Source organism: Myotis lucifugus, unplaced genomic scaffold (genome assembly GCF_000147115.1).
Source record: "Myotis lucifugus unplaced genomic scaffold, Myoluc2.0 scaffold_168, whole genome shotgun sequence".
In the NCBI taxonomy this organism is placed as follows: domain Eukaryota; kingdom Metazoa; phylum Chordata; class Mammalia; order Chiroptera; family Vespertilionidae; genus Myotis; species Myotis lucifugus.
In genome coordinates, this window is record NW_005871216.1 from 250,501 (window position 1) to 263,002 (window position 12,502).

The following is a 12,502-nucleotide window of genomic DNA, read 5'->3' on the forward strand; positions in this document are numbered from 1 at the left end:
TGTATACACACACACACACACACACACACATATATATATATGTGTGTGTGTGTGTATATATATATATTGAGTTCAGAGAGGGAGGGAGAGATAGAAACATCAATAACGAGAGAATATTATTGATTGGCTGCCTCCTGCATGCCCCACACTGGGGATTGAGCATGCCCAGTTGGGCATGTCCCCTGACTGGGAATCAAACAGTGACCTCCTGGTTCATAGGTTGACACTCAACCACTGAGCCAAGCTGGATTGGTCCCAATTAGCCTTTTAAAAGACTTATTTATAATAACCTGAAACTTGGTGGATATTTTACAAAGCAAAGATTTAAATGTTAAGTATGAACTGGAATATAACTCTATGTGCACAAAGCTAACATCCATTTGTTTCTTTTCAGGCCCTGGCAGACACTAGTTTCTCCTCAGAGTTTTATGATGATACAAATGAAGTTTTTTCCAAACTAAAAAATGACCTGTTTGTGTCAGGTGGATTGACCTTTGGTGTAGGCCCAGCAGCCTCCCCGGTAACAGTGGATGCAGGTGTATCCGGATCATATGGCTCTTCAATCGTGAATGAGTTAAGCAAGTATAATGAGAAGGTATTAAAATATAATGCCCGTGTTGCACAGTAATCCGTAATCCATACTGAACACGTATTGCCTTAATTGCATTAAAAAGTACAGTAGTAATTGAACTTTCATTTGCTTGTGTAATTGGAAATGTCTGATCAGTGTTAATCACGTTTGTTTTTCTTATTACACTTTTGCACACAGGATCATCAGAGGGAATAAAATCAAATGATGAGACTAGAGCCCTTATCACTTTGCCCCATTCTTTTTCATGGTTACCTGGAGCATGTAGGGAAATACTTAGAATGGTAATGTCTCAAAGAGAAACAGACCCTCTAAACTAGGCTTGGAAGAATGCTAAAGCAAGCCTTACTTTTCCAAATAGATTGGAGGGCTGACATGCTGCATTAGTTTTCTTTCTGTTTTAAAAAAATTGAAATATATATATATATATATATATATATATATATATATATATATATATATATATAAAATTGATTTTAGAGAGGAAGGAAGAGGGAGAGAGAGAGATAGAAACATCAATGATGAGAATCATTGATCCACTGCCTCTTGCATGCCCCCTATTGGGGATCAAACCTGCAATGGGGGCATGTGCCCTTGACAGGAATCAAACCTGGGACCCTTCAGTCCACAGGTCGATGCTCTATTCGCTGAGCCAAACCAGCTAGGGCTGCATCAGTTTTTCATTTATTCATCAAGCATTCACTACTGTCTATTGTCCTGAGGGATGAGGCAGTGCTTCCCTGTGGAAAGAACATCTCCTTAAACTGAAATATAAAGACCAGTTCAAGTTCTTCAGTTGACAGGAGGCAGAAGTTAACCGAAGGGTATTCTAGGCATGGGCAGCAGCAGATACAGAGACCTGGAGATGAGAGAATGTCTCACAGATTTGGGATGGAAAGTGCTTCAGCTGGCTGAAGCCCAGGGCAGGAAGGAAAATTAGGAAGTGATGAGGATAGAGAGGCAATGAGGAGCCAGAGGAATATTTATTGAGTAGGTTAGAAATTTACCAAAATGCCTCAATAACATCGATTCCAGAACTGTGGACTTAGTTGGGGCTCAAAAATGATTTCTTTTTTTAAAAAAATATATATTTTTATTATTATCTTTATTTAAAAAATATATTCAGAGAGGAAGGGAGAGGGAGAGAAAGATAAAAACTTCAATGATGACAGAGAATCATTGATCGGCTGCCTCCTGCACACTCCTTACTGGGGATTGAGCCCGAAACCTGGGCATGTGCCCTTGACTGGAATCCAACTGGGGACCCTTCAGTCTGCAGGCTGGTGCTCTATCCACTGAGCAAAACTAGCCAGGGAACAAAAATTATTTCAAATGATAAAAATATAGTTAAAAAAATTAACTTATGCATCAAATATCAATTACATTCTGGAGCTTTGCCACCAATGAGCTACTGATCTGAAGGGGAAGCATTGTTCTCTGATCTGGCTATACATATTTTTTCTAAAAGCAGGTGACCTCCTCAAACTTTCACTATCACTTTGGATCAAGGTTTTCATTACCTGGAAGTAATGCCCACACATGACCCTCTTACTCTTAAACCAATTCAGCATTACCTGGTATTGGCTTTTTAATTATTATTATTACATCAGGATCCTGGTTTTCTTTATTACTAAACAGTACATAATTATCACTAACTAGAATGTGAGCTACATTAGGGCAGGGGCCTCTCTCAGTCAAGATCATGTCCACTGCACCTAGCAGAGTACACATGAGTATGGGCACTTTTAGATATTTGTGCAGTAAGTTAAATAAATAAATAATCCTGGCATTTCGCCTTGTCATTGAAAACACTTCTAAGCATCATTCTTACTGGATAACTAATACTTGTGTAGGCAGTTGCATAATGCAATGCTTTAACTGGAGCAGGGAGAAATGTGGAGGTGAGAATGGACTATGGGCAGAATAGAAGTGAGGAGCACAGGGAAGCACAATGCAGGAAGTAACCCAGGGGAGCGTTGATGAGAACTTGACCTGGACAGTGAGAACAGAGATGCAGCCATGGGAAAAGAAGCTGGGAACATCCTGGTGTCTGATGTGTGCTTGTAAAATATTCTAATCCTCCATGACATATCTTTATGCTCATATAATTATATGTAAACTAGAGGCCTGATGGATGAAATTTGTGCAAGAGTAGGCCTTTTCCCCAGCTGCCGGAATCAACCTCCTTCTGGCACCCGGGACCCAGGCTACCCTCTGGCCCCGGCTTTGTCCAGAAGGACATCCAAATTATATCTGGTCTAATTAGCATATTACCCTTTTATTATTATAGATGAGCATATAAGTATATGTACATAGACATATATTTACTCAGCTAGTAAGTGCTGACCTTTTGCATGATCTCAGATGGTAAATGTATTCTCTTTTTGATCTTTTCCCTCTCCCCATGGTGGTGGTTTTTGTTGGCAGAAATACAGCTTCATGAGAATTTTCACAAAAGTGCAGACTGCCCAATTTAAGATGAGGAGGGACAATATTATGCTGGATGAAGGGATGCTGCAGTCGCTGATGGAGCTTCCGGAGAAGTACAATTATGGCCCGTACGCCAAGTTCATCAATGACTACGGCACCCATTACATAACGTCTGGATCAATGGGTGGCATTTATGAGTATTTCCTGGTGCTTAACAAAGAAAAAATGGAACAAAAGCGTAAGTAGAAGCTTTATGCACACAGTGGCCAGTGCCTACACCAGAACATGGTCTGCAGTTTGCTGAGCACTGACTAGGATCCGTGCATGATCTCGTTTGGTCCTCATGACAAGTTTATATGGTATCTTTGGTGTTATTTACAGGGGATTGAGGTCCAGAGGGTGAAACAGACTTGCTAATTAAGCACTAAAAATGTGATTTTAGCTCATACTTGTCTGGCTCCTTAAGACTATGTGTTTTTTATTTCACCATGGTAACCTCTTCAGTAATAATCTAGGATTTTGCTATTTAAAACATTACAATTTATTTCAATGGAGATTCTAGGTTCATGGAACCACCATACCAGTCAGTCAGTGATGACAGAAAACTGGAGTCATTCCAGACTCTTCCTCCTCCTTCCCCCTGGGGATCTCTAAGACCCTTCAGTTCTCTCCCCTGAACAGCTCTCACTCATCTGCCTTCTCTACACCCACTCCAACAGTGGTAGGTGGGCTCCCATCTTTCACTCATTACTGCATGGACTCCAGATAGTTTCTAGGGGAAGGTCTACCCCTTCCAAGCCATTCCCAACTATTGCCACCAGAAGGATCTTTCTGCTTCACAGATCTGAGGATGTCACTTTCTTGCCTAATATCCTGAATGGCCAAGAACAAAATCTAAACTTTTTAGCATGACATCAACATGGTCTCACTCCAAACTGCTAGAATAGTGGTCCTCAAAATGTGGACTCCATCTGGCAGCATCAGTGTTACCAGGGAAGCTGTTAAAAGTGCAAATTCTCAGGCTCCCATCCCAAACGCACTAAATTAGAAACTGTGGGAGTGGGCCCAGCGGCCTGTGTTATGACAAGCCCTCCGGGTGATTCTGGTGCTCACTAGTTTGAGAACCACTGACCTGATCCATAAATGAGTAGAAGGGTGAGAGATCTGTCCATATTTCAAAGCTAAGGTCAAATTCCCAGTTTGAGGAAGTTTCCCTGACTGCACCAGCTCAGGCTGGCCACTTCTTTTCTTCAGCACATTCATATAAATTCCACACTGGTTGGTCTTAAAAAAACAATTTTCCAAATGTTAATATTTTTCTCCTCATGTAGATGGCAAGATCTTTAAAAGCAAGTATCATGTCTGATGCTTTTCTTTCTCTTTAGCACTCAGCATGGGGCTTAGTATGTAGTGAGTGTGCAAAGCAAGACGTGGAGTTTGAAACGGGCATGCATTCAGATCCGTGGCTAGGGACACTCATTGGTTCAGCCATGTATTCCCATATTCATTATTCTTTAATATTTCACATGTTTATTGAGTATCTATGGTGTGTTGGTGCTGGGATACAATGGTGAGCAAATCTAAATATGGTTCCTACCCTCTGTAGCACAGTAGTCTTCTAACTGCAGGGTGCAGCCCCGTAGAAGGTCCTGAAATCAATGTATGGATCACAAATGGCATTTTGAACAACAAAGGGTAGAATAGAAAATACCATAGTGGATTGTAGGCAGTGCAGGTAAGTTATTGCCTCAAGAACCTTTTTTTTTTTCAGTTAAATGCAGACACGTACAGAGTCATGATACAAAATAAATAATGTAGTATGGATCAATGTAAAAAAAGAGTTTGAAAAACTCAATTCAAGTGGGTCTTTTTTGGAGTCATTCTAAAACATGAGGAAGGAAAAGAGCTAACATTTGTTGAGTACCTACTAGGATCTAGCAGGAGGCAGCTGATTGATGTTTCTCTCTCATCGATGTTTCTGACTCTCTATCTCTCTCCCTTCCTCTCTGTAAAAATTCAATATCAAAAATATAAGTCTTTGTTTTACTATGGCTGCAAATATCAAAAAAATTCTATATGTGACACGGCACCAGAGTTAAGTTAGGGTTTTTCAAAATGCTGACACGCCGAGCTCAAAAGGTTCGCCATCACTGATCGAGGTCCTATGGTGTATATTCGCATTTAATTTTCTTGAGGACACGTGGATGCTGGTGTTATGACAGTTTCAGCCCCAGAAATGCTGAGGCTCCTCGGGGACATTAATTACTCTGCCCAGAGCTGCAGGAAGTTGGCCTCAGAGCCCTGGACCCATGGTCTTTCCACCATGTGGTCATGGGAAAGCCTTTCATTTGGGCTCCGTCTTGGGTGTTGGATTACTAATTAATTGCCTGGGTTATCACATGGCCCCTCCTCTTTAAAATCTGTGAGGCAGAAATGGGCTTCCTATGTGGTTAATATTCAAAAGGAGCCCACCAACAAATTGTCCCAGGGATAATTACCTCAGCTCTGTTTATAGAAAACCATATGTTGATAATAGCACAATTGGCTATTTGTGAAGGGCTGATTTTCTATAAATCTGCAAAGTTAGTGTTGCTTCTCTATAAATATGGAAATGTGCTAATCATCACCTCATCTGCTGGAGCCTGCTAATAAATCAGAATGTCATTTACATGTTAACCTACAAAGAACAAAACATCTACCTTCTTTCCCTTTGACAAATGGAATCATGCACAGCCTCTCTCCATGTTCCACATTTGTCTGGTTTCTCTTTGTCTTTTTCAACCTCCCTCTCTCTCACTCCCTTTCTTTCTTGGTCTCTCTCTCTCTCTCTCTCTCTCTCTCTCTCTCTCTCTCTCTCTCTCTCCCCGAGTCTCTGTCTTTCCTCTTTGTCACTGTGTATATTTAATCTATCTGGATTTAATAATATTTATGTTTTATTAAGTGCTTATTTCTAAGAAACTCCCTATGTGGTATATACATTCATGCCCCCAAAGAGCTGGGCGAGGCATGGGAGCACTTAAGTGAACACTGGCTGGTTTGCTCTGTGGGGATCTTTTGTCTTGGGGTTTGTCTCAGATCCTCCCTGGGTTCATTCTAAGGATGCACAAAGCTGTTTGCTCCAATGTGTTCTTTAGATAAAATGCTTCTCCCCAAAGACAGCATGAAATCATGCCATCAAAAACCAGGTAAAGCCTTGGACACTGGGGCGGTGATGCTGGACTTCAGTGGGACCCTAGACTTTCCTCAAGGGCTCACAGTGTTCTACCTTCTGCAGGAATCAGGATGGCTTTGGGCTTGAATGTTTGAATTCCAATTTTTTTTCTCCTTCTTCATCTCCTCTTTGGAGATCTTACTATTTGTTTTTGGATGACAAAGAGAATAATGTATTGACATGGCTTCCCTGGAATCTGGGCCAGTCACAGATCTGATCATTCACCTTGGGCAGGTCAAGTACTGCAGTGACATTGCTCTGGTCATATGTGTTTCCTGCCACCCTGTGCACACGCTGTGCTGTCAGCATCCAATGCTCTTCCCTGTCTGGCCAACCTGACAGATTCATCATCCTTCTGAACCCGTATGGGCATTTCCATGTCTGTGAAACCTTCCCTGGCATCCCTCCGCCCCTTCTCCCATGATTTTGTTTCCTTATACATTCACTCTTTCAACCATGTTTATTGAATTTGTATTATGTGCCAGGTGAACAAAATCAATATGGCCCCTGTCCTTGCAAAGTTCATGATCTAGTACAGAAAACGAAATAAACAGCCCCAACTCCAGAAGTCATCTTGGTTCTTCCTTCATGCTGTCACAAATGGCAGGATTTCCTTATTTTGTAAGGCTGCTAATATCCCATTGCATATCTGTGCCGCCTTTTCTTTACCCATTCATCTGCCAACTTGGGTTGTTTCTTTACCTTGACTATTGTGAATAATGCTGCTATGAACATGAGAATGCAGATATCTTTTTGAGATAATGATTTTGTTTCCTTCAGATATATAGCCAGAAGTGGGATTGCTGGATCATAGGGTAGCTCTATTTTTAATTTCTTGAGGAGCCTCCATACTCTTTTCCCAAGTGTCTATACCAGTGTATATTCCCACCAACAGGGGGCAAAAGAGTCCCCTTTTCTCTACATCCTTGCCAACATTTGTGATCACTTATCTTTTCGATAATAGACATTCTAATAGATGTGAAGTGATATATCATTGTGGTTTTGATTTCTCTTTCCCTGATGATTCGTGATGTTGAACACCTTTTAATGTACGTGTTGGCTACTGCTACATCTTCTTACTTAATCTTCCTATGATTTTGTGTGAGCTAATAGGTTTCCTTACTTCTAAAGATGAAGGAACCAAGGCTGAAAAGTCCTATCACTAGTAACTGAAAAATACACGAGATAGTCTGAATTATGGTCTTGGCTTCTTTCCTTTTTATCTCAGCTGCTTTTGTCAGGACTCAAACCTGGGAGTAATTTTGACATCTTTCCTCTCTCTTCTCACATATCTGGTTAGTCACCTCCTCAGTATCTACAACCTGTCCCTTCCCATTCATTCCCATGACTAGTGCTTGCCATGTTGTGCCATGTTCTCTCTCGGCAGGTCCCCTCCAGCCAAGCAGACATGTGCAGTGAGAAAAGTATCAGAGATTAGATGAAATTTCTCTAAATACCTTTGGGACAAAGATAGTAGTGGTCTGTTCTTAGCTCCTCATCTTTTTGCTAATGTAGATAGGTCCTGACACATTTGTTTCAGCTTCTGTGCCCTTACTCTCTCAAAATGCAACATAAAATAGAGTTTTTCTATCAGTTAAAGAATCAAAGTAAGTCTAATAGGATGCCCCTATCAGGAATGCTATAATGGAAACCACACATGGAATAGAAACTAAATAATAGTCCTCAAGAATACAACAGTTCATGATTCTGTAGTTTTGGCTATATTAAAGGAGCTCTGCCAAGACCTTACAGAAATGACTTCTATTGATGCCTTTCTTGCAAAGGAAACCGGTAGCCTTTGGCGGCCCCATAAAAGCCAGCAGGCAATGTGGAGTGGGAACTCCTTTGACTGAGATACCTTTACTTTTCATGTAGGCTCTGCCATTTAAATGTTAATACTTCACATCTCCAGGTCTCATTTTCCCCATAACTAATGTATGGATAATACGCTACTTCAAACAGCTATGATGAGAATTAACCAAGATGATATTTTTACAAAGCCCTGTGATAAGTAAAACTCTGTTTAAACAGCAGTGACTATTTGTAGATTGCAGTTTTAGGTGTGGTCAGTAGGTACTAATGTCATCTGATCAGAGTCTGTGGAGTGAAGAGAAGTGCTGGTGATGGCATAGCAGGGCATCCAGACTTTGGAGTCAGATACATCTGGGTGAGATCTTGAGTCTACCATCTAGCATGACCTTGATCTGGGTACCTAATTTCTCTGAACCTCAGTTTTTTAAGAACTAAATGGAATGATAACAAAGGTTTGTTTGAGAATAATTCCAAGAACATTTTGCATGATAAATGTTTAAACAGATATTTTTTCCTTAGTGAAGGATATCAGTATGGCAAAAGCAGTTAAAAATGTGGGTTCTGTCACTAACTGTGATCAGGGACATGCTATTTAATCATTTTAAGTCTCAATTTTCTCACCTGTTAAGGTGGAGATATTAATGACATTTTCTTGGCAGAGTGGTTGTGGGGAATAAGTGAACTTATGCGGAGAATATATTTAGGGCAGTGCTCACACTCTAATAAGTATTCAATAAATGCAACTGTTGGAGAAGAATTACCTGGATCAAGTCTCATCTCCACCATTTATCAGCCATGTGATCCTTAGGCATATTAGTTAACCTCTCCATGCCTCAGTTTCCTGTTCTTCTAAGTGAAAGATGACAATACATACTTCATATGATTATTGTGAATATGAAATGAATCAGCCTATGTGAACATATGGCCCAGTGCCTGACATATAGTAAGAGTTAAAAAATGTTACCTATTATTGCTGTGCTATGTTGGTGTTATTACTACCATATGTTTATTATTGCCAGCTTTCCAGTTAACTCTATAATATTAACCATCCTCTCATCTGTAGAGTGGGGATAACAAAATGATCTATCTCAGAGGGCTCTGCAATTGGTCAGCTCACAGACATTGTTCAAGTGGAAGGGAAATCATTATCGTTATGTTCAGCCTGCTGTGGTCAATGCTTTGGCTATGGACTTGGAGCCTCAGCAATCATGCCTCCTTTCCCACCTGCCCATTTTTGTGATCCAGGTCATTCATTTCTGTCTCCAGAGCTTCATCCAGTTTTGGAGGGACTGCTCTTCCCATTTATCAAGGTCACTTTGAATTCTCATCACTATCTTTCAAAGTGTTAACAACTCTGCCCAAATCTGTGCCTGCATTCCATCATTCCTCCCCTTGATAGCTGCCAGATAACAGTGACCCTGGGAACGACCCTTCCAGTGAGGGCACAGTGCATCCAGCCTGTCATTAACTGTTACCTTCCAGCTAGGGTCCTTGAGTCAGCTGGTCTACCACCTCACACACAGGGCAGAAAAGGCCACAGGGACACAAAACCGCTCTAAAGTTTATGCTAATTACAGCTCTACATTCTCTTCCTCTTCCTTCCCTTCCTTTATTCATTCATTCATTTAGCTTTTCATGCAAGAAACACTTATTAAGCACACCCAACATGACAAGTAAGTACTATCTAGACACCAACATGTTTCCTCTCATTGAGAATTTATAGAAAGTAAGGGAGTTTCTGTTTGTCATAAACACCTGGATTAGAGTCAGGGATGATTTATTACATGGACAACAAAGCTGGTTACCACCTAAAATAAATTAAAAATTTATTTTTTATTGATTGTACTTAGAGTTAACAGAAATATTTGGTTTTAATAAAATATATTTACATATAGTAACTCCTAATATTGGTAAAGTACAATGCATTCACATCTGTTATTCAAGATGATCTTCATAACAGTTTATGAGGAATTATATTATTTTCACCACTTTTATAGAGAGATAGCTGAGGGCCAAAGAGCCTAAGTAAATGGCTCAACATGATTAAGTTAGTACTGAACCCAGGTCTTGCAATGTAGAGTTTGTATATTGTCCAAGTATTTATCAGCTTACACACTTTCCTACACAGTGCATTATTCATTCTGATATGATATACCAGAGGCTTAGGCTCTAGGAATGGTGGCAAGACAGTCAACATTTACTGAGCATTTTACTATGTGGCAGATACTGGATCAAGCACTGTAAATACACCATCTCATTTAATCCTCAGGAAACACCTGTGAAGAAGATACTAGGATCCCCAGTTTAAAATGAAGGACTGAAGTTCAGCAATGTTAAGAAACATTGCTATTAACTGGTGGAGCCAGAGTTCAAACTCAAGAACCTGTGATCTTAACCAACATGCTATAATGTCTCAGAGATATATGCCTAGGATTTTCCAAACTACAGGCCACAGTCCATTAGTAGATTGTAAAAGAAATTTAGTGGGTCATGGCCAGCATATACCAAAATGAAATAGGATATAATAGGATGGAAAATATGAGTGTGTCACACCGATATAGTCAAGTATTGAAACTTATTTTAGTTGGATGTGTGTGGGCTTGATCACAATGTAAAATATGTTACTTACTTTTGGGAGTAGTCAAAAAAGTACTAAAAACTCTGTCTCAACCCACTGTGCTGATTACAGACATGTATTCAATCACTTAAAAAAAAAGGAAAATAAGCCCTAACTGGTTTGGCTCAGTGAATAGAGCATCAGACTGTAGACTGAAGGGTCCCGGAATTGATTCGGGTCAAGGGCACATGCCCAGGTTGCAGGCTCAATCCCCAATAGAGGGCGTGCAGGAGGCAGCCGATCAACGATCTCTCTCATCATTGATATTTCTATCTTTCTCTCCTTCTCCCTTCCTCTCTGAAATCAATAAAAATGTATATTTATAAATAAATAAGTAAATAAATAAAGGAAAATCAATGATAGCCATAAGGAAGGCATGAGGAAATCCATTAATAGTTGGGGTTCTAATTGGTTTCAGAGAACCAATAGGAGATGTATATAGATTTTATTACATATATATGTAAAGAGATTTACAACAAGAAATTGGCTCACATTCAACAGATGTCACTTTCTGCATCTTCCTTTTAGCTATCAGTCATGGTGAGGAATGGCCAAATTGGCTAGCTTAAAGGATTGTGAGAGGTCAGTACTTCTAGGTAGTGAACATCATGGGGTCAGGGACTATGTCTTCTTTTTAAATCTATAATTATGTCCCTAACATCTGACACAGTTCCTGGCACAGAAAACATGTTAAAAACATTGAAGATCTTTGGTTGGTCTCTTCCCTCCCACCCACTCACGCACTCCTGCCTTCCCTCTGAGATTCAATATGTTCAACAATAAAGATTAAAAAAAAACATTGAAAAAAAAGAAATCAGCTCACACAATTATGAAGTCTGACAAGTCTCAAGATCTGCAGTCAGCAGGCTTGAGACCCAGGAAGAGCTCACATTTCAGTTCCTGTTTCAAGGCAGGAGAATGTCATAGTCCCAGTTTGAAGGCAGTCAGGCAGGAAGACCTCTCTTACTCAGGGAAGGGTCAGTTTTTTTTTCTTATTTAGGACTTCACCTGATTGGATAAGGCCTGCCCATACTAGGGAGAACAATCTGCTTTACTCAGTCTACTGACTTAAATGTTGATCTCATCCAAAAACACCCTCACAGAGACACTTAGGATAATGTCTGATCAAATAGCTGGACACACTCATGGCCCAGGCAAAATTGATATATTAAATTAACCACTACTGCCTGGCTGGAGTGGTTCAGTTGGTTGAGTGCTATCCTGTGCACCAAAAGGTTGGCAGTTCAGTTCCTGGTCAGGGCACATATATGGGTTCAGGTTTTATTCCTAGTCAGGACATGTATGGAAAGCAACCGATCGGTGTTTCTCTCTCACATCAATGTTTCTCTCTGTATCTCTCTTCCTTTCTCTAAGCATGTTCTTGGGTGAGGAATAAAAAAATATAAAAGAAATAAAGTTCACCACCACAGGAAGGTAGGCAAGGGGGAAAGCTAGAGGCAGATGTAAGTAATAACTGCCAAGACAGGAATAGAAAGTCTCATGCAATGAAACAGTTTATGCACACGGAATGAAAGAGCAAGCGTTCCCTGAGTTCTGACTCTGTGGCAGGTAGATACTGAGTCTCTACAGAGCTATCCTCCCATTTGAGCCTCTTGGCAGTGCTTGGAACTGTGTTTATGGTGGTCCCCATTTCACAATGAGGCAAACTAGGCATTGAGGAGGGAAATAACGTGATCAAGGTGATACCACTGGTTAGAAGCAGGTGAGGTTTGGAATGAGGATTTCTAATTTCCAGTTCAATGCCTCTTGTGCTACATCTGGATGTTTTATTTCACTTATTTTCTCTTAAAAAAACATTAAGCTGCTTGTGATAGCTTTGAAA

At 40.3% G+C, this 12,502-nt stretch overlaps 1 protein-coding gene across 1 annotated transcript in view; it reads left to right on the top strand.

Annotated features, from left to right (window-relative positions):
• The window catches only part of C8A (complement C8 alpha chain), a 59,059-nt gene that overhangs the window by 27,091 nt on the left and 19,466 nt on the right, over window positions 1–12,502 (top strand). Inside the window, exons 6-7 of the mRNA XM_006096100.3 lie at window positions 395–595; window positions 3,017–3,257. Coding sequence (XP_006096162.1) covers window positions 395–595; window positions 3,017–3,257 — 442 coding nt within the window. The remainder of the gene's footprint in view (window positions 1–394; window positions 596–3,016; window positions 3,258–12,502) is intronic.